This window comes from Lepus europaeus, chromosome 23 (assembly GCF_033115175.1).
Source record: "Lepus europaeus isolate LE1 chromosome 23, mLepTim1.pri, whole genome shotgun sequence".
Classification (NCBI taxonomy): Eukaryota; Metazoa; Chordata; class Mammalia; order Lagomorpha; family Leporidae; genus Lepus; species Lepus europaeus.
In genome coordinates this window covers 19,771,586-19,792,268 of record NC_084849.1, presented here as the reverse complement: position 1 = coordinate 19,792,268, position 20,683 = coordinate 19,771,586, and the positions used below count along the sequence as shown (strand labels likewise).

Genomic DNA, 20,683 nt, shown 5'->3' with positions numbered 1-20,683 from the left:
ATCTAAGATGCCCGAGTCACAGGTAGCGGCTTAACCCGCTGTGCTGTGCCACCAGCCCTGCCAGGCCCTCGTGTCTGCCCCCTCACATGCTGACATGGCCTGGGGTTCTGGGTCCCTTCCTGCTTCAGCCACTTGGGGTCCCACAGAGGAGAGACCTGTGGGCCTCCCTGGGGGAGCTACACCGTCCCCAAGGAGGAAGGCGCTGAGTGCCCCCAGCGGGACAGCAGTGGGCAGACTGCCGGAACCTACCGGGGCAGACGTCCTGCACACCCATCACAGCCCAGCAGACCCACACTCAGAGTCTGTGTGTGTGTAGCCGCAGGTTTTGTGGTTTGGGATTTTTATTTTCGTACATAGAACCTAGATGATTGGTACCTTTATCTCCTCTCATGGTTTAAATGAGGTCCCAGCACTCGGCAGCTGGCTTTTGCCATCGCTGCTCCTCTTGGACTCACCCGTGCTGGTAGCGGTGCGTTCAGTGAATCACGATTGTGACTGACTTACAGGATGTAACCAGTCAGATCCTGGTTTTTGCCCCCCCCCCCCCCCCCATGCTTCTTTGGTGAAGCCGGTAGCAGGAAGCCAGGCAGGGAGTGCCCGAGGCGTGCGTGCTGCTCTGTCCGGCCCTCACCACTCCCGGGTCTCGTGCACCTTCTGGTCCTCAGTTCACAGGCGAGCACGCAGAGGCACGTGTCTGTCCCAGAGTCACGCTGTTAGGACGTGGCCAGGCCAAGGTCTGACCTCGGATCTCCCTGGCTGCAAAGTGCGTGGTGGGAGGGCCATGCATCGGCTCACACAGACACGGGAGAGCCCTGGTGGTGGGGACCGCTGCAGTGAGCCTGGCCTACCACACCGCGCGCCCCCGTCTGCTGGTGCCTCGCTCCATCCCAGATGGGTCTGCTCCTGCGCCCGTGCAGAGCTGCCCTGGGCTGGCCGCCTGGGTGTGGCTTGGGCCTGGTTTTCTTGGGCGTGCGGGGTGGCAGCACAGGAAATGTTAGCGTCTGCTCCCCGCCAGCTGCCCGGCGGTCGCGGCGTTCCATGGTCCTGGGGGCCAGCAGGGTTCCAGTGCTGGGATGTGGCGAGATTGTGTTAGTGCGGGCGACAGAGACAGCAGCCGCCATGCCGCAACCTCTTAGCAGGTGTCCGCCAGCAATGCGCAGCCTGCTCAGCTGACCTCCTCACCAGGGCGCACACTCGTGGCATAGCAGGTGTGCCGAGAAGGCCGGGACTCAGGCTGAGTAACGCAACCCAGGGCACACAGCTGGAAGCACGGGGCTGGGATGTGGACCCCAGACCCAGGCTCACGGCTACTCAGGCCACGTGCCTCCCCTGTGCCCATCAGAAGCCCACGGCGCCCCTCAAAGTCCCAGAGAGCAGCTAGAGGAGACACTTGGGTGAGGGAGCCAGGCGGTCTCTGCCCACCCTCACGCTAGGTATGAGGAAGCAGGCCTGGTGGAGAACTGCTTCAGACAGGGAGGGGCCAGGAGCCAGGGCACCCTCTCCCTAGTATTGGTTCCTCCCAGGTGGCTCCTCCTCTGGGGCCCACAGCCACACCCAGTGTCTGTGTCCCACCCTGCAGCGCACACACACACACACTCACACTCACACCCACCGCCACCTGCCAGCACTCCTGGCCACACGGAAGGAGGAGGCGTCTGATCCCTTCCTCACATGCAGCCTCCGCTGGGCCCCAGGCCCTTGCCTGTCAGATGGGGTTCCGGCTCCAGAGCACGAGGCGTGTGCGAGTAGACTGGGACCACACGGGAGGCGTGCTGCGTGGCTGGAGCCGTCAGCAGAGCAGGCGCTCAGCCTGGGTGTTCGGTGATTAGAGCTTGAGGCCCCTTGGACCGGGCGGTCCCCAGTGAGCCGCAAGGAAGGGAGGACAGCCCCTAGCGCTGTGGGTGAATCAGGAGGTCCTGGGCCCCAGCGGCTGGCCCGCGCGCCTGTGTGGGCCGCACCGCCAGCCTGTCTCCTTGCCCTCCCGCAGGAACGCCTCCACGGCAGTGTACGCCTGCTGCAACCCCGCCCAGGAGACCTACTTCCAGCAGCTGGTGTCCGCCGCGCCCAGCTCGGGCTTCCCCAACCCCCAGGACGGCGCCTTCAGCCTCTCTGGCAAAGCCAAGCAGAAGCTGCTGCGGCACGGGGTGAACCTGCTCTGAGCGGCGCTCCGGGCGGGGGCCGTGCTGCAAGAGTCCCTCTCAGGGACTCGGTGACACCGCAGGCTCTTCCTCGCTCCCGCAGATGGGGCTGTGGGGTGGGGCCGTGTACCCCGCACCAGATAGAGAACTTGGTCAGACTGGCGGGGCTGGGGCTGAGGTGGGTGCTGGGCTGCATGTCCCCAAGAGACCCAGGGTCCGGTAGTGTCCCCGCTCTGCTGAGCCCGAGGGATTGCTGTTCTCCCTCACCGTTCCCTCCTAGCCTGCACGGGTGCCGCACAATTTCAGGCTGCCAGAAACCGGTGCCATAGGAGGGCCAAGGGCTGTGATGGCCAGGCCCCTGTCTGGGACATGGGCTGTGCGGCTCGTCCCCCCTGAGCTGTGGCCCCAGGCAGGAGTCTTCAGGAGACTGCCCTTCCTTGGTGGGCAGCCATGTGGACTGCGGGCTTCCGCCCTTGGGCATCACTGGACGAAAACGTTTAACAGAACATTCCAGAACGTTGGAGGGCAGCGGGCGGGTGGCCGCTGCGGGGTCACCAGTGTCGTCTCCGGGAACAGGCATCTCATGTTGGCGTGCTGTCTTGTCTACAAGCAGTCGCCAAGGGCTACAACCGAAACCAGTGAAAATGCCTTTGCTGCTCGTGCCGAGGTCACGCTGAGCTCTGAGCACTAAGAGGTCCCAGGAGCAACACGGTGTGAACCTGCACGTGTTTTTGAAGGGTGGGGATTTATAGCCATTGGAAAATTGATAGGTGAAATGCGAGTATAGAAATGCCAGAGGAATTCAGAAAAGGGTCTCAGATAAGGCGTACAATCCATGGAGAGAACGGGCTATTTCACTGTTTGCCCCCACGGAGTACACACAGATCTAGTCTGAAACAGTAACGGGGGCCAGCACTGTGGCGTAGCGGGTAAAACTGCCGCCTGCAGTGCCAGCGTCCCATGTGGGCGCTGGTTCGAGTTTGGGCTGCTCCGCTTCTGATCCAGCTCCCTGCTGTGGCCTGGGAAAGCAGTAGAAGATGGCCCAAGTCCTGCACCCACATGGGAGACCTAGAAGAAGCTCTTGGCTCCTGGCTCCGGATCGGCACAGCTCTGGGCATTGTGGCCATTTGAGGAGTGAACCAGCAGATGGAAGACCTCTCTCTCTCTGCTTCTCTCTCTGTGTAACTCTTGACTTTCAAATAAATAAATCTTTTTAAAAAATAAAACACAGTAACATCTGTCGACCCACATGCATGTGCACCGAAGGTGGAGACGCGGGAGCCACTCGGGTACCTGGGCTCCACACCTGGCTCCACTGCTCGCTCCAGGAGCTGCAACTGCACCGTGGGAGGCCATGGGGACAGCCGGGTCACTGGGTTCCTGCTGCCCTGTGAGAGACCTGGGGTGAGCGCCAGGCTGAGCTGCCCCAGTCATAGGCATCTGGGGAATGAAGCAGTGGGCGGGTTCTCTCCCCCACCCCTCCTCCTCCTCTCTCTCTCCGTCATTCCCTAACTCTGCCTCTCAAATACAGAAATCTTTTAAAATTGAGAGGCAGAGTTATGGGGGTGGGGGAGGGGGATAGAGAGCATCTCCATCTGTGAGTTCACTCCCCACAAGGCTGCGTGAGTGCGGCTGGACCAGGCCGAAGCCTGGCGCTCCATCCAGGTTCCCCATGTGGGCGCAGGGGCCCAGGGACTTGGGTCGTTTGCTGCTGCTTTCCCAGGAGCACACAAGGCTATGGAAACAGGCCGAAAAGAACGAAGAGAAAGCAAATTCACAGAGGTCCTCGTGAACCCATGGACTCCTGGTCTGAGCCTGATAAAGACTTCATTTCTCAAAAAAAAAAAAAAGTGGGGCAGCAGGGACTTGAACAGGCACCCACATGGGATGCTGTTGCAGGCAGCAGCTTAACCCACCGTGCACAACACCAGCCCCTCGAATATATTCTTAAAACATTTATTACATACAATCAACCAGCATATACTGGGGCTGACAACTTCCTAGCCACCTCCTGTCGCTGTTCTGGTGATTGCACACGTTGCCATATCCACGCCACACGCCGTCGCGGTCGCACAGCTCCACGTGAGCGCTTCCTCTAGTCCATCGCTCTCGTGGCCGGCTGGTGGTTTTCACCATATATAATGTGTGGAACGCAGAATACCTGCCAGTCCACTCTGACCAGTGAGGCGTCCAGTCACTGCAGGCTCTTAGCAGCTGAGGTTTGGGGGACTCAACCATTGTATATGGATCCTAACCACCGCTTGTTCAGGGGTCAGCTGTGTGTACACATGTGTCCACACATGTCTTCACACGGGCACATTTCTCTTTGCCCACCCTGGTTTGGCTGGGCGAGGATCCAAGCTCTCCAGGAGGCACCATGTGTCGGGGTGCGGGGCGGCAGCCCACTGCTTCTGCGTGGCTGGTCCTGGACACTGGTCCCTCCTGCTGCTGTGACGCCCAGACAGGAGGAGCTGCCCAAAGCCAGGGTGGACCTGGGTGGTCCTAGTCCCTTGCTACATTCCCCAGGAAGCGCCCCGCCAGCTCCTGGGCCAGCCTCAGGGCCCTCGGCGTGGCACACAGAGATGGAACGCCTCTGTCGTGGGCACGGCTACGCAGCCACACGGAGCGGCGTCACAATTCCCCACCACCAGCACCACGAACCTCATGAGGTTGCAGCCGGTCACGTGCTGGGGGCCCCCTGCCGCGGGGGCCGCACCTAGCCGTCCATGTTCAAGGACTTCCAAGCAAGCTCGGTTGGACCAGGAAGCCACCTTTGCCCTTTCCTGGACGGCCGAGCCACGGGCAGCTTTGCTTTGTTTTCAGAAACCTCTCTGAACGCCACAGGGCTGCTTTTGAACCTAAAAATGCTTTGACTACAAAAATGATTTTGTCTCTAAGAATGACTGCTGTGGGCAGCCCGGTGCTCCCCCCTTTAAGGCTTGTACCCCAACTTAGAACTTGCCAGGCAAACAGGAACCTGTGGTAAGGGCGGCAGGATGGGATGTCCCCCAGACTGCCACACACGAGGAACCTGTGTGCCCTCGCTTGGGCTGTTACGTTTCCGCCTGTCTCTGGAGTTACTCGTTACTCAGACGGGACGTTCAAGCAGCCCTACTGCGAGGACCTTGTGGCCAGGGGCGGAGGCCTGCAGCCCGCAGCCACAGGCGCCTCCTCAGATGCAGGTCCTCCAGCCCTGGTCAAGCCTCCAGATGAGACCACACACGCTGGACAGGTGCACACAGAGCTGCAGTTCCGAAACCAGCCGTCTGCATCCCTGCCCTGGGGAACCGGGCTGCGCAGTACACAACGTGTGCGCCCAGCCCAGGCCGGCCAGGCAGGTCTCTGCTCCTCTGCCCTGGGCCCTGCCCCAGCCTCTCTGCTCTTCAGATGTTTCTACCACAAGACACCCCCATCCTGAGCACGGATTCCCCAGAGTGCGCCCCAAGTCCCAGCTGTGTCCCCTGTGCCCAGCTTCTTGGGGAGGGACCGGGGATGGAAGCCTGTGGGCTGGGGTGGGGGGCTGGTCTTTCCAGCGCTGGGTGGGAAGGGGTGGGCGGCCCCTCTCACCTCTCTGGTTCAGGAACCTGGGATCCGCCTGGACAGTGGGTACATTTCTGTTGCCCTCAAGGAGCACTGAGCACCCCACCCCCACCCAGGCCCCAGGTTCTCTGCTGTGGCTCCAGAAAGCCCCCCAAAGGCCACCCTGGGTTGGACCAGTAGCAGAGCAGACCGCGGGATGTCGGTGTGGCAGGGCCTTTGTTCTGCTTCCCGCGATGGAACCTTAGGAGTCCCCACCTCGTGCACCAAAAGGCACCAGGCACCGCCTGTGGTTAAGCAGCGGCGATCAGAGTCCCGGGGGGAAAGACCATTGCTGCCCAGGAGCTCGCTGGAGCCTCAGCAGACCCCTGTCCAGGGCACAGCTTGGCCCTGCACAGCCACAGCGCAGAAGCCACTCTGCCTTCTCTCGCGTGTTTAACCCCGCGTTCACCCTCCCCAATGCGGGGGAGATGAGGTCCCTGTGCTCCTGCCACCACCCCCACCCGCCCGCTGAGCAGCATGGCGGCACCGTGCCTCTCTCCTGTTCCCGTGGGGCTCTGCAGCGGGCCCCTGCCAGCAGAGCCATCAGGTCCCACTCCCGGGAAGCCGGGAATGTGTGTGACCTCCTGTGCTGGCGTGGGTGGGTGTGGCTGCATTCAAGCTCTTGCCATGGGGAGGTGACCCTGGGTTAGCCACGTGGGCCCTAAAGGCCATCACGAATGTGCTTGTGAGAGGGCCGGAGGGGAACGAGTCACACAGAGCACTGGGCCAGGCGAGGGGGCAGCAGGGACATGGCCGCAAGCCAAGGAAAGCCAGCAGCCACCAGCAGCCGGCGAGGCCAGGAAGGGGCTCGGCTTTGCAGCCTGTAGCAGGTGCACAGCTCTGTCCTCACACAGACGCAGGCGCCCACATGGAACACCAGCATTGCAGGTGGCAGCTTAACCGGCCACGCAACACCGGCCACACCACGGATCTTCACAGCCTTCCCAGCACACGCATGTGCACATACACACACGCACACAACACCAGCCCTGGGCTGCAGGGGAGGGAGCACCTGTCCCCCGCTTTGCTTTTCCACCCTGCCTGCTGTGAGGAGCCTGGGACGGGCAGGCGTAAGATCAATGCTCGCTTGTCCTGGCTCAGACACTCTGCGTTCACCCTCCCCAATGCGGGGGAGATGAGGTCCCTGTGTGTTTTTCCCCAACACATTGAACTGCTTGACTTACCGTGACAGTTCCAACGGCTTCAAGGCAAAAACCAGGGGAAGCTGATTTGCTCAGGATGTGAATGTCTGAGCCTGGGAGGAGAATCAAACCCAGAGAGCCCTCTGAACCCTGTCAAGAACCAAAGGACCCCGTGGGCATCCAATATGGGCGCTGGTTCAAGTCCACTGCTGATCCAGCTCTCTGCTATGGCCTGGGAAAGTAGCAGAAGGTGGCCTGAGTCCTTGGGCCCCTGCACCCACGTGAGAGGCCTGGAAGAAGCTCTTGGCTCCTGGCTGCAGACTGCGCCAGCCCCGGCTGTTACAGCCATCTGGGGAGTAAACCAGTGGACAGAAGCTCACTCTATTTCAAATAATAAATAAATCTTAAAAAAAAAAAAAAAAAAAAAAAAAGAGCGCTAAGGGCAGTTTTACCAGGGCCAGCCCCTACCCCGCTCTCCCCATCAGCTGCTGCTTCCCACGACAGTGCAGCACGTGGGCCTTGTGGGCAGGGCTGGGTTCAGGCTGCAGCCCGGCCACCTCCTGTTGTAGGACTGGGGGCACCCTGTGCGGTGTTCTAATCTCTACAGGGCCCGTAACGCCCAAAGCGATAGGAACACTGGGGCAAACACGCGCAGTTCAGACGCAACTCCCCCGCGCGCACACACACACCCCGGTATTTTCCATCCACGGGCCACCTGAGTCGCAGATCAGGAAGCCCCGGCCACCGGGAGCTGGCCGCTTGGTTCCAGCCTCCACCTGTGACTGCAGGTGCTGCAAGGGACAAGGCAGGGAAGGCCTGGTGCTCTCGCCCGGGGAAGGGGGGGGAAACGCAGGCCAGCCCGGGGAGCCACAAGTCAGGAGCGCCGCGTGAGGCCGGGCAGGAGGCGTGAAGTTCAGGGTCCACGCGCAGGCCGCCTCCTGCCACCCAGCGCTGCAATCTGCTTGAGTCGTCCACTGCCATCTGTCAGCAGCTCTGAACTGCGTGGCCTTGTTCTGTCCTGCTCCCCGGGTCTACATCTGGTTAGCGAGGCCCGGCTGCTGGCAGCAGGCATTGTGTGCCTCAAAAACAGAGTCTAACACTTGACCTCCGTGTCTCCCAGCAGCCCTCCTGGGGCACTAAGGCGGCCGTGGAAGTCAGGAGCCCCCTGCCCTGCCCCGCTGGCTGGCAGCCCAGCCCATCCGTGTGCAAATCCAGCCTGCCCTGCCCTGCACAGGCACAAAGGGCCTTGGAGCTCGGGTGGAAGGGGGGATTCCCACCTTGAGCAGCCCTTGCTACAACGTGCAAATGACTTTAGCAATTGCCTGGTTGGCAAAGGCACTTGCACGCGCGCGCGCACACACACACACACACACAGGGAGGGTGAGAAGCATCAAAGCCACACACACACACAGGGAGGGTGAGGAGCATCAGGGCCCCAGGGACTGGCGCTCTCCCTCCTGCTGGGACTGCTGGCTGGAGGCAGGCTTGCGTGCACTACGCCCCCTGCAGCCCGGCTGCTCCTGGCCCCCTAGCCCCCACCCCCCTCGTAAATCACAGGGAACACTGCAAATGGGAGCTATCTTCCTCTGTGACCAGACAGAGACGACCCCAAGTCCCCACGGCTCCCGGCTGCCCCCTTACTGCTGCTCACGAGTGCTCTCTGTCCCCCATCACCTGTGTGTCGTCTCAGCTGCGGCACAAAGGAAGCCAACACTGCTGCCGGTGTCCTTTGGTGCCAGGTGCTCTACAGAGGAGCAGGCTCCCGACACTGCGTGCAGAAGCCTCGGCTTTTCTGCAGCTGAACTCCTTGCTCCTTGCCTGGGTGGACAGTGACAGCCCCAGAAGGTTCTAGAAGGCTGCTGGTTCCCCAGCCCACTCCAGGACTCCAGAACAGCAATCTGCCCCACTCACTGTCCACCCCTTCTGCCTGAACCCAGGACGCGAGCCACAAGTCAAGAGCCAGGGGTGCAACAGCTAGAGCCTTTGGGACGATGCCTCCATCCCCCGTGGGAGTGCCTGGGACTAAGTCCCGCCTCCACCTCCCATCCAGCTTCCTGCTACCGTGCAAGCTGGGAGGCAGCGAGTGACTGGGTCCTGGCTTCATCAGGCATCTGTGGAGTGAACCGCAGGATGAGGAGCGATTTCTCTTTCAAGTGGATAAAAATAAATTTAAAAACAATTGGGGCCGGTGCTGTGGCACAGCGGGTTAACACCCTGGCCTGAAGCACAGCATCCCATATGGGTGCCGGTTCGAGTCCCGGCTGCCCCTCTTCCGATCCAGCTCTCTGCTGTGGCCTGGGAAAGCAGTAGAAGATGGCCCAAGTCCCTGCACCCATGTGGGAGACCCGAAGAAGCTCCTGGCTTCGGATCGGCACAGCTCCAGCCGTTACAGCCAATTGGGGAATGACCAGCGGGTGGAAGACCTCTCTCTCTCTCTCTCTCTGCCTCTCCTTCTCTCTCTGTGTAACTCCGACTTTCAAATAAATAAATAAATATTTTTAAAAATTAAAAAATAAAAACAACCGAAAAGCAAACCACAAACGAGCCACAGACTCATCCCAGTGCCCTTCCCGGGGCTCCTGGCCCTGGGCACATTTTCTTTGCAACAGATGTGGCCGCCGCACCCTGGTTTTCAGCAAGATCCTTTATTTATCTCTGTTCCCCGAGCACATCACGTGAGCACAGGCGGCCAGGTGCCCGTGGGGGCTGTGGGGTTTGTAACCGCAGGGCGGAGCGGGCGCTCCGTGTGGACATCATGCACCCCAGCGACTTTCCCACGAGACGCTGGAGGAAGAGGAGGCCTTCGGGCATGTCCGCACCGCCCGCCCTTTCCCACGGCCTGATGGCTGGAGAGGACCTGCCTGGACGCCCTGCTCGGGGGTGGACATCACATGGGGGTGACCAGCTGGCCTGCCGCACGCCCAGCCTCCTCCTGACAGCTGGGCCCCGAGGAAGCGGCTGCCTTCCGCGAGCTGCGCATCCCACGCTGCTCTGGGACTTCACACACCTGACAGTGACATTCTCAGGCCGGTCCCAGGTGGCAGGAGGCCGCCGCTGCCCACACCAGCCGACGGCAGCCCGTTTCTAACTCACAGCCTCCAGCCAGCTCTGCCCTCGCTTCTGCAAACAGCCACACGGCGATCCTGGGGCTCTGCAGGCCTCCCCACGTTCCCTATTCACAGGCCGGGCCTGGGTCACTGGCCCTGAGTGCACACCCTGAGTGGGGACAAAGACACAGGGCGGCAGAGCGCGTTTGAACAGTGTTGTGTACGGAAGAAACAGACGCGAAGCCACGGGCTGCAGAAACTCCAAAGCGAAACGGACACTTTGGTGGGCTCTGTGGTTCCAGCCGCGCCCGGGAGAGGCCCTCCGCGCGGTGTCACTGGACGAGTGCGGTCTCATCCCACCAGGTGCCAACCGGCAGTGGACCACGGCCCGGCTGACCCGGGGGAGCCCCGCCCTCAGGTCTATAAAGAGCTGTGTCTGAGGAACGCCCCCACTCCCACCAGCCCAAGGCGGCACCGTCAGGGGCCCCACAGGGTCTGGGTGCGCTGAGCCGGGGGTGCCGGTGTCCCTGGGGCCTGGCCGCTGGGCGCTCCCCTCCCCGCCTCCCAAAGCGGTGTCTGGTACCTTTCCACCTGCCAGGGGTGCCCTCTCGGGCTCAGAGGCCGATGCCCCAGCTCTCTGGTTTGCAGCTCACTCGCTCGGTTTTTGTGGTTCTCTCTGGAGGTGACCGCGACAGGTTCACGTTAGGACAGTCGGACAGAGAGCATGAGGTCACTCTGGGTGAGAGCACTGAGAAAACCAGGTAGCAACAGAACACAGGGGGCAGGGAGGCTCTGCTCACGCGGTCAGAGGAACGTGCGCGGAGGCCGGAAAGGGGTCTCGGGAGCCAATGGTTGGGAGGGGAGAACGGTCTAAGGAAACAAGCGGAGGAGTCCCGGTTCCGACGGGACGCAGGGATCCCAGCGAGAGCTCGCCCCGCAGGCTCGCCGCGGCCCCTCTCGCTGACGCCAGCGCGCACCGCGTCCTCATCGTCCCGGAGCGAAGATAAAGTCCAGGGCCTGCCGCTCGGCCGCTGCCACGTTGGGATGCCACAGGTCCACCATGAACACCACCCGGGGGCCGTCCTCCACTGCACCTGTGGTGGGCAGGGGAGGGGTCAGAGCGCCCCAGCCTGCCCCGGGCACAGGTGACCGTGGCTTCCCGAGTGAGAGCAGCCAGGGATGGGGAGGGGGTGCGCACCGCTCCTGTGACACCGTGACCCGTCGTGGCACGTACACGCCACTGTCCCCTTGTCAGAGCCCACAGGACACCCCAGGGCGCTGGCGGTGGCCTCTGGGTCCTGGTAAGAGACGTCTCAGCAGTGCCGGGGCCACACACACCCACTGTGGGTCCCAGGCCTGTGTGCAGGGGCGGGGGTGTTGTGAGGGGTACACCCGGCCCTTTCTGCTCGCTTTCTCTGGGAGCCCCAAGCCCCTCCACAAGGTAGGCCACCGAGCGGTCGGCGGGAGGGGCCCCCGGCAGGCGCTCACCTTCGTGGAACGCGGTGTGCAGGAAGGAATCGTCGAAGAGAAGACAGCGCCCTTCCGCCCAGCACTGCGGCTCGCCCCCCACCACCAGCTCACAGCCGTTGGGGGTCTTCAGACCTTGGGGGAAAGCAGAGGACAGACAGTGAGGGGAGGCAGGGGCCAGGGCTGGCCGGGGGGAGCGGGCGGCCTCCTGCGCCCACACCTCCCCCTCGCCCCGCTGCAGCCGCCTCTGAACGCCGCGTGCCCACCGCACTCACCTATTGGACATCCCAGGGCGGGGGAGGCGGGGCAGGACCTCTGGGAGATCTGCCCTCATGAATGGGACTGCGGTCCTTGCGAGACAGACCATCGCCGGCCACCACGGGGGGACACGGCAGGCAGGTACCGCCGAGAAAGCAGGAGCCTCCCCCACCAAGGCTGAGCCGCCGGCACCATGACCGTGGACGTGAGCCTCATAACCGGAGAGGCGGCGACCTATACAGGCTGACAGCCCAGGGGGCGTGGGGGCAGGACCTCTCCGATGAAAGCCACGCCCCCAGACACCCATAACTCGGGACTCCGGCAGCCGAGAGCCTACGCACCAGCGCGCTGGAAAGTGAGGTAGACTACACGGGGTATTTGATCACAAAGAATGTCATCCTCCTGTCTACTTACTAAACTTCCTTGCAGTATTAGAGTATATTAATAGTCAATACCAGGGCTGGCGCTGTGTGGTCCCACGTCCCTGGCACCAGCCAGCTTGCGTGCAGCTCTGTGCTCCGTAAACGTTTCAGACACAGCTCCTGCCGCGTTCCAGGCGGGCCAAGGCAGAACTCAGGGGATCTGCTCAAAAGTCCACACTCAGTGCTCGCTGAGACCGAGTGGCCCCGGAGACCGGACCCTGGGTGCACGCCAGTCACGGTCTGAGCAGTGCCCCCAAAGTGATTCTGGGGCTTCCTGCTGCCCAGCTCAGGGAGACCCTCCGCCCCGCTCTGGGCCACGGCCTCCAGCTCCTCTCACCCCGCCCTCTGCCGGAGAAGTCCCTTAGCAACAGGGCCTCCCCAGGAGTTTCACAAGGAAGCTCCCCTTCTCCGGCGGCCACTGTGATTCACGCCCCCTGCCATGGCCTGGCTGCTGGGTCCACAACAACCCTCCTGCCTTCTGCTCCAGCCTCCCTGCGGCCACGGTTCCTGCCCGAGACCCTGCCTGAGCTGGGCTGGACAAATGAGCTATGCCTGTCCAAAGAGGGGGCAGGTGGGGGCTCCTGGGGGTGGCCTCGGCCAGGCCCCTTTGGCACAGGCACGTCTAAGGCTCGGAAAAGGCAGGAAGAAGGGTAGTGAGGGGCTCAGTCCTCAGCGGCCCCCTCCCACCAGGAGCCGTTGCCTGGCCCTCAGGCACGCAGCCACACAATGCCGCACCAACCCCCAGCTATCCTGCCTGGAGATGGAGAGCGCAGGCCCGGGCCAGCCGCGCCACGATCTGTCAGACACACACAGGCGCTTTCCCCACGGCCCCTGCCTGGTTTATTCCAGAGGGGCTTCGGCAGGGTCTTTGCTAGGAGTTGGCAGCAGTGTGACTGGAACATTTCAGTCCCAAACATAATGCTGGGGGGGGAGGTGGCGCTTTTCACAGGCCGCGGCCACCTGTCGCGCGCTCACAGCAGGCCCAGCAGATGCACACACAGGGGATGGGCGGGCTCAGCAGGGCACATGGCTGGGGCTCCCGTGGCCAGAGTGACAACCGCACTCGTCACAGCCCGGATAGGAGGCAGAGCGAGGGGACAAAGGTTGGCACCCGCAGGTGCCCCCTCTGTCTTCAGCCGGGGCACAGGGCAGGCCACCAGGTGCGTGCCAGGCCTCTTCCGCTGCCGACCTCATTCCTGGGACTCCCCGTCAGGCACAGGGCCACAGGAACCCTGCTTCCCTCCTGGGCAGGCACTGCCTCGGGCCCGGCGGCGTGGAGACGGATGGACAGACGGAGAAAACCAACCATGGACCCGCCATGGTCGGAGCACCAGCCACGCCCCAGGCTTCAGGCCATGCACAGGAACACGGGACATCCACTTCTCCAGCATGGAACTGGCGGGGCTGAGAAGGGGATGACTGGCCCCAGGGAGGACCCACGTGGGCGTACGTCACATACTCACACACACACAGAGACACACTGCACAGGCACACACCAGGCGTTAACACACAGTGTGCAGACCCCGGGTTCTGTGGCTACTCCACACGTGTCCCAGCACTTCTCCCACATCAATCTCTGAGCTGCACAAAGCATGCACAGGAAAACCTTCCACAAACACAAGCGCCGCTCCCCACCACCCACAGCCTGCATCACCCAGCCTGGCCCCGGGCCCTCCGTGGTTCTGCCCCAACTCGCCCCCAGTTCCCGAGGGGGGACCGCTTCCTCTCTGTGGAGTGCGCTGGCGGCCGCCCGGCTTCCCCCGGCCTTGGCACCTTGCCCGGCGGCTCTATCGATCACGGCCGTCACCTGGCTGATCTCACTGCCCTGCACCTGCCAACTTCTGTCACGTACCTTCCAGTCCTCAGTGTTACCTCCACGCTCAAGCCCAGCGCTGCAGGGCTCTGCCCAGGGACGTGCAATAAACGGGGCTGAGCCTGAGTCCGGATCGGAGGGTGGAGCCCACGTGCTAGGTGTCCTCTGTCACGCCAACACACAGGCAGGGCTTGCCCGTGACGGCTGCCAGCTAACACTTATCAAATGCCGTCGCGGGCCGCGTGACGACGCTACCTGTCCCATGCTCTCAACAGTCCCGGGAGGCAAGCGCTACCTCCCCATTCTACAGGGGAGGAACTGGGGCCCAGACAGACCTGGTCTCTGGCCCACAGCCCCACGCCTGACCCCAAATCCAGGCTACCTCCTCTGAAGACGCCTACCCTGCCTTGCATGGCCTCTTGGGACCCCCACCATATGCACAGAGCTAATTATTTTTGTCTTTTTAAAGTAACTAGGCCCTCTGTGCAAGCCACACGTGACTCAGAAGCCCCAGCCAGAGAGCAGAAGCAGGGCTGCAGCAGGTGCAGGGCCTGGGCCGGGCGGCTCGGTCTCCTCCTCAGAACCCCCGGCCCCAACCTGCGTATGGGACTCTGAAATAATTAATACATTCATCCAAAAGTCAGAGTGACAGGGAAAAACAGAGAAATCTTCCATCTGTTGCCTCACTCCCCAAATGCCTGCAACAGCCAGGGCTGGGCCAGGCTGAAGCCAGGAGCCAGGGACCCCATCTGGGTCTCCCACGTGGGTGGCAGGGACCCTAGCACTTGGGCCATCATCTGCTGCCTCCCAGGTGTGTTAGCGGGAAGCTGGCCTGGAAGCGGAGGTGGGACTCAATCTAAGGGTGTAGGTGTCCCCACGAGATGGCTCAGCCCACTGCCCCCCCCAGTGCCCGCCCCAGGGATGCCTCTGCCCCTCTCTTCCTCCACGTGGACGCCGAGGCAGCGCCTAAAGCTGGACCCTGCTGTCTGACTCGGCACTGTCCAGCAGGGGACCAGTGAGGCCACTGCCTCTGGGCACAAGGTGCGCTGGAGACGTCAGCCCTCGTGACCGTGCGTCTCCACGCCTCTCCCTTAAACACCTGCTCCCTGTCAGGCTCTGAGCGCATGGCCACTCTGCAACACGCGGGATCTGATGAGCGCCCAGGACAGCTCCGCAGAGGGCGGCCTTTCCCCTCCATGTTCCACATGAGCAGACGGGGGCTCACACAGGCCAAGCGACTCATCCAGGCTGACCACACGCTAACTCGCGCCACGGCCACGAAGCCAACCAAGGCCGTGCACACACAAGGCGCGTCTCCCTGAGCTTACTCGAGTCTCGAATGAAACAAGCCTCGTCCAGAGGATCCCTGCATCCCCCGGCACCTGCCCCAGCCTCCTGGATGCCACCGCGGGCCTTGGTCATCAGCATGATGCCCGTCCGGCTGCCACCAGCCATGGGCAGCTCTTTAAATGGAACTGACACCTTCACTCCTCGGCGGCACGTGCCCAAAACGTCGGCCCCAGCCCTCAGGGGTCACCTGTGGCCAATGAGGGCGGTGAATGTTCCCAGGCTGCAGCACGGAGCTCCTGCGGGCTCCGACTCTGCAGACCCAACGCACAGCGAAGCCACGCAAAGGCGCCACCCCCCGGCTCCCTGAGTGGCCGCGCACGCGCCAGGCGCGCCCACACCGCAACCTACCTAGGTGGCAACGGATGCGGATGTTGGTGGGCCCGTAGTGCTCCGTGATCACGGTGCCGGGGCTCAGCACGGAGATGCACGCGTTCCCAAAGACATTGTTGCCAATACAGGTCCGAAGGCTGCCGAGCAAGCGGTACGTCCGTGGGCACTTCCTGCAGTTCCTGGCCACGCACACCCCCTGGTTGAGCAGGTAAAAGGTGAGCCACTCCCCGCTGGGGGTGCTGTTCAGCCTCCAGCCCTGCGGGAGGCTGCAGTTCGAGAAGGCCTTGTACAGGGCCTCGAACTCGCACAGGATGGTCTGGAAGTTGCGCTCCAGCAGCTCCACGTCGTGCTTCTGCGCGTCCCGGGAGAAGTAGGGCGTGGTGGGCAGGTCGGGCAGGAAGAAGACCTCGGGCTTCTGGATGGAGGGCCGGCTGCTGAGGTAGCGGCCCTGCTCGCGGACGCCCTTGTGGATGCGGCCCATGCCCGACCACGAATACCGCTTGGCGTACTCCTGCAGGTTGTGGTACAGCTTCTGGTTGAGGCCCTCGTTGTGGGCACAGCGCGCGCACTCCGGGGACTGGCAGTACACAAGGCCGTTCTGCAGCCCGTTGGCCTCGGCGCCCTGCATCAGGGAGTTGACCGACACGTAGGGCCGGGGCTGCTCCCTGCCCACGTGGTAGCAGTACCACACGAACAGCACCAGCAGGCAGGCCACGGTGACCACCGCGGTGGTGTCACAGTCCCGCACGGACTGGATGCCGGTGGCGATGCAGTCCCTTAGGCCATCCAGCGACCAGCTCCAGGCCACCAGCCACTCCAGCGACATCTTGGGGGCGGGGAGGGGCGGTGCAAAGCCGGCTCGGAGAGTCAGTCCTCCAGGGTCCCGAGGGTACCTACGCCTCGCAGGTCAGCGCAGGACGAAAGGAGGGGCTGGGGCAGGGGGAGCCATGGCTGCCACTGTCCCTTGGACCCTGTCGGGGGCAGCATCGGTGAAGGAGGTGGCTGGCCGGGCCCACCGCTCTGCTCCACTCCCAGCCAAAGTCACTGCAGGAGTGGGGAGGGAGCTGGTGACGTCACATCGGCTAGGGAGGGCAAAGGATGACTTAGGGACTCCAAACCTAGGAGGAGGAAGAGAAAAATGAAAAAGCCCGCATTAGGTTGGGCAGCTGGTACTGTCCTTGCCTGGAACGTAGAGTCCCAGTGCATCTCGCAAGGTCGCTGTGGGGAGGGGCACACATGGCAATCCTGGGTATTCTCTCCCCTTCTTATCACCACCTCTGCTTCCCAAGAGGCCACCGTGCGTCACCTGCACCGTTCACAGGAACAGCTCAGGATACCGAGGCTCAGAGAGGCCATGAGACCCACCCAAATCACACAGCAAGGGACGGGTCACAAACTCTCCCAGCTTGCAAGCCCGTGTCTATCCATTTCATAGCAGGTGCCGAATGGGCGCTCCCTCTCCCCTAACCCCTGTACCGCCCGTTAGGAAGAACTCTGGGTTCAGACACATCCTTAGGACGGCAGGGTCTCCACTCTGTCCTCCCATTCTTACTCCATCCCCCTCGCCCTCCTGACAGCGGCCGTGTCCACACCGAACTGAAAAGGCAGCTGGATCGTCCCTGTCTGCCCGGCCCCACCCGTCAGGTTATGGCAGTGAAACAAGGGGGCTGATGGGAACTAAAGTCCCCCCACCCCCGCAGGCCTCTGACTTGGCTTCCCCCACCCAACAGCCAGCCTCGTTCCGAGGGCTAGGGCCGGCATCTGGCACCCCATCACCCCGCCAGCCTCACAGTCAGAGCACAGCCCCGCCACCACGCTGCCCCAGTCACCAGGCCCCGGCTCTGCTTCCCCGCCCATCCCACTGATTCGAAGCCAGGAACAGGCAGGCCTGGTCCTAGCACAGCCTAACGCACTCCGTCATGGCCAAGAGCACAACCCAGGATAGGCCAGGTGTGCTCAAGACGACCGAGGGGACAAAACGTGGCTGAAGTCCATCCCACTGGATGATGATGGATACAAACCACTTTCTGATGACGTCACTTACTACCGGCTGGGTGACTGTTAGGTGGCAGCCAGCAAACCCAAGGTGACACGTGGGCAAAAGCTATCTCAGAACTCAGAATCCCAACCCCTAATGGTGCATCCCGGGCACTCGCATTGCCATGGATGCAAGTGATTTTTTTTTCCGGTCCCCAGACGTGCTAAGCTATAGATGAAAGGGAAACCTTAGGTGCTCATTAACTGCCTCCTGGCTTCCGCCCAGCTTCAGCGGAATAAAGAATCACTTGACTGTAATGTTTAGTAAGTCAGAGACGCACATGCTGAATATTCATAGGGATTTTTTTTTTCTGTTTCGAGGAAAAATACAAGAGCCAGGAGGTGAGAAGCTCCATGTTTCCTCACAAGTTCTCCACTTCCCCCCAGGGGCAGGAGAGAGAAAGGTGGGACTCACTGGCGGTCACAGACCCCCCCCCCCCCCCGGGCTGCAGAAACTGGGCGCAGAGGGGATGCAAGGTGTGTGTCTGCCCAGGCGTGCCCGAGCCCAGGAGAGCCGCAGGTCCCTGGGCAAACATCACCTGTGGGATCCCAAGCACTCTGGCTAACGGGATTTCCCCCATCTGCTGAGCGAAGCCTGCGCGGCGGCGGCAACTTCTCAGCTCCCTTCGCAGCAGCTTTCCAGAGCGAGAGGCTGAGAATTTAACAAGCACCTGTTAAGTGTCAGCAGCTCCAGTCTGCCCCGGCTCATCACTCAAGTTCAAGTCAATCAAACCCCAGGCACAGAAAACAAGAGCAGAGGCCAGGGGAATCCTGACCCCAGGTGGGAGCCCCACTCTGCACAAAGACGGCCCCCAACTCCCCCCCCCCCCCCCCCCGCCCAAGGCTGAGCAGAACCAAAGGCAGCAAAAAACCTTCTCACAGCATCCTCTGAGAACAGGGAGAGCTCAAGTCCAGAGGTGGACCTACCGCTCAGGGCCAGATGTGACAACAAAGGACACCCTTCCATCTGTAGGGGGCTGGCAGCTCACCAAGCACTGATTCGCACACTGGGGACAACCCCTCTACCCACCTCCAGCTCCCTGGGCTCAGGGACCACAGTAACCCCCGGCTCCCTGCACTTGTCTGTTCTTGTTCTGTTCTCCGCCGGACCAGGGCCGGCTCACTGCAGCTCTGCCTTCAGGCCAGCTGGCGCTGGGCAATGGGACCCGGGTTCAAATGCAACCAAAGGTGACTTCAGCCACCGCACACACCTGGGGAGACAGACTCAGTCCGACCTGGTCAGGGCCCAGCTCAGATGCCCAGCGCCAAGAGGCTGCTCAGTGCTCGGCACCCTCAGGATGAAGCCACGGAGGCGCCCCAGGGGGCAGCCCCAGTGGGGCAAGGTGCGGGTAACGCGCGCCATGCTCTGTGCCCAGGAGCTGCCAGGGGCCGCCGCCCCCGGGGGGCCCTCCCGGCTCACTCTCCGCAGGCCCTGGACAGTGGGAAGAGGAGGCGGACAGAGGATGGGTAAACACAGATGGTGAACACCAGGAGGTCAGGGGAGGAGGGGGATGGGGCTACGGTCAGGTGAGCGCAGCCAGGGAAAGTAGGCGATGGCCCAGGAGCTTTATGGCGCGTGCTAGTCCCGGGACAGGGGAGGAGGGTCAGCACAGCAAACACGAGAAGTGGGCGACGCTGGGGGAGGGGGAGAGCGGGGGGGGGGGGGCGCAGGGAGGAGGGTGGGGGCGGGGCGGCAGGCAGGGAGGAGGTGATGCCCGGCCCCGGGGCCGCCGGCACAGCCGAGGCGGCGGCGCTCGGCACGCAGGGAGCGCTCGGCGCGGGGCCCCTCGGCCCGGCCGGGATGCGGGACGCAGGCGGGCGCAGGCGTCCCGGAGCATCCTCGGCGCTGGTGGCGGCGCCGCGCGGCGAGGACCACGGGGCCTGCAGCCGCCCGACCCCCCACCCCCGCCTCGCACCCAAGCCCGCTTCCCGAGGGTCGGCCCGGCCGCGCCGCCCGCCCGCCCGGGCAGCCCCGGCAGAGACGCCGCTTACCTGCGCCCCGGGGCGCGCGGGCGGCGGGGGCGGCAGCCGGCCCCGAGGCGACGCCGCCGCCCGAGGGCGCGGACACGCGGACGCCCCCCGGCCCGCGCCGCCGAGCCACCGCCCGGCCGCTGCCCGGCCCACGCTGCCGGAGCCGAGCCGAGCCGGTGCCCCCACCGGTGCCGACGCCGCGCTGCGCTCCGCGGGGCCGCGAGGACCACAACTCCCACAATGCCGCGCGCGGCCGGGCCTCGCGGGGAGGGGGCGCGGGCGGGGCGGGGCCGGGCCGTGGGGGCGGGGCCGGGACCCCCGAGGCCGCCGCACCTGCGCGCGCGGGGCGCCGGCTGTCTGCGGAGGGGCCCGGCCCGGCGCCCCGGGACGCAGCGCCGTGCGGCCGGAGGGTGCGCGCGGGCGGTGGCTCCCCGGGGCCGGGGCGGTGCTCGGGCCGCCGGCGCGGGTCGCGCTCCCCGGGCCTCCGCGTCGCTGCCTCTTCGCGCGCGCCCCTCCGTGCGCGGGGTTCAGCCTGCGCCGTCCGAGGCCCCTCGGGCGCTGGGGAGGCAATCGCCCAGCGGGAGCCTCCTTGGCGACGCGTTCCAGCCGGCACCCGGCGCCCTCCGTGCCCGGCCCTGCGCTCCGGGATCCGGCCGCAGCCCCGGCGGTCCCAGGTCCCGGGCGGGTGAGAGGCGGGGGCGGCGGCCCCGGGGAGCCAGCCCGGGGGGGATGTGATGCGCGAACCAGGCAGGGCCCGCGGGGGACAGAGAAGGCAGGTGGCGATGGGCGGCGTCGGGGAGAACCACGCGTGGGTGGGCTCTGGCAGCATGGCGTGGGCCGGCCTGCCCACCAGCCGGCTGTCCCTGGCCCAGGCTCACCTCTGCTGTGTCCCAGAATTCATCCCCATAGTGGTTCAGAAGCCGCCTCCGCCTGACTCCTGCTGGCCTAGAACCCGTCCCACCCTGCCCTGGAACCCACCTCCCACCTCCGCTCTACCCCAAATTCCACCTTCCTCCTGTCCCGGGTCCCGCCTGGGCCTGCTCCGGAGCCACCTTCCCCTGTGTTAGAACCCATCCCAGAGCCCCTGTCACAGCGTCCAGGGACCATTCGGCCTTCCCCGTGGCCCAGG

At 63.7% G+C, this 20,683-nt stretch overlaps 2 protein-coding genes across 2 annotated transcripts in view; one reads left to right on the top strand and one right to left on the bottom strand.

The window, feature by feature from the left end:
- The window catches only part of HPS4 (HPS4 biogenesis of lysosomal organelles complex 3 subunit 2), a 28,197-nt gene extending 23,039 nt beyond the window's left edge, over positions 1–5,158 (top strand). The window contains exon 14 of the mRNA XM_062181961.1: positions 1,988–5,158. Coding sequence (XP_062037945.1) covers positions 1,988–2,159 — 172 coding nt within the window. The 3' untranslated portion in view covers positions 2,160–5,158. The remainder of the gene's footprint in view (positions 1–1,987) is intronic.
- A 4,342-nt stretch (positions 5,159–9,500) lies between these two features.
- ASPHD2 (aspartate beta-hydroxylase domain containing 2) lies at positions 9,501–19,611 on the bottom strand. The gene is made up of 4 exons (XM_062182255.1): positions 19,576–19,611; positions 15,565–16,664; positions 11,395–11,508; positions 9,501–11,000 (listed from the first exon to the last, which is right to left on the bottom strand). The coding sequence occupies exons 2-4, from the start codon at positions 16,370–16,372 to the stop codon at positions 10,891–10,893; spliced, it is 1,032 nt and encodes a 343-aa protein (XP_062038239.1). The 5' UTR covers positions 16,373–16,664; positions 19,576–19,611; the 3' UTR covers positions 9,501–10,890.
- Between the last annotated feature and the right edge of the window lie 1,072 nt (positions 19,612–20,683).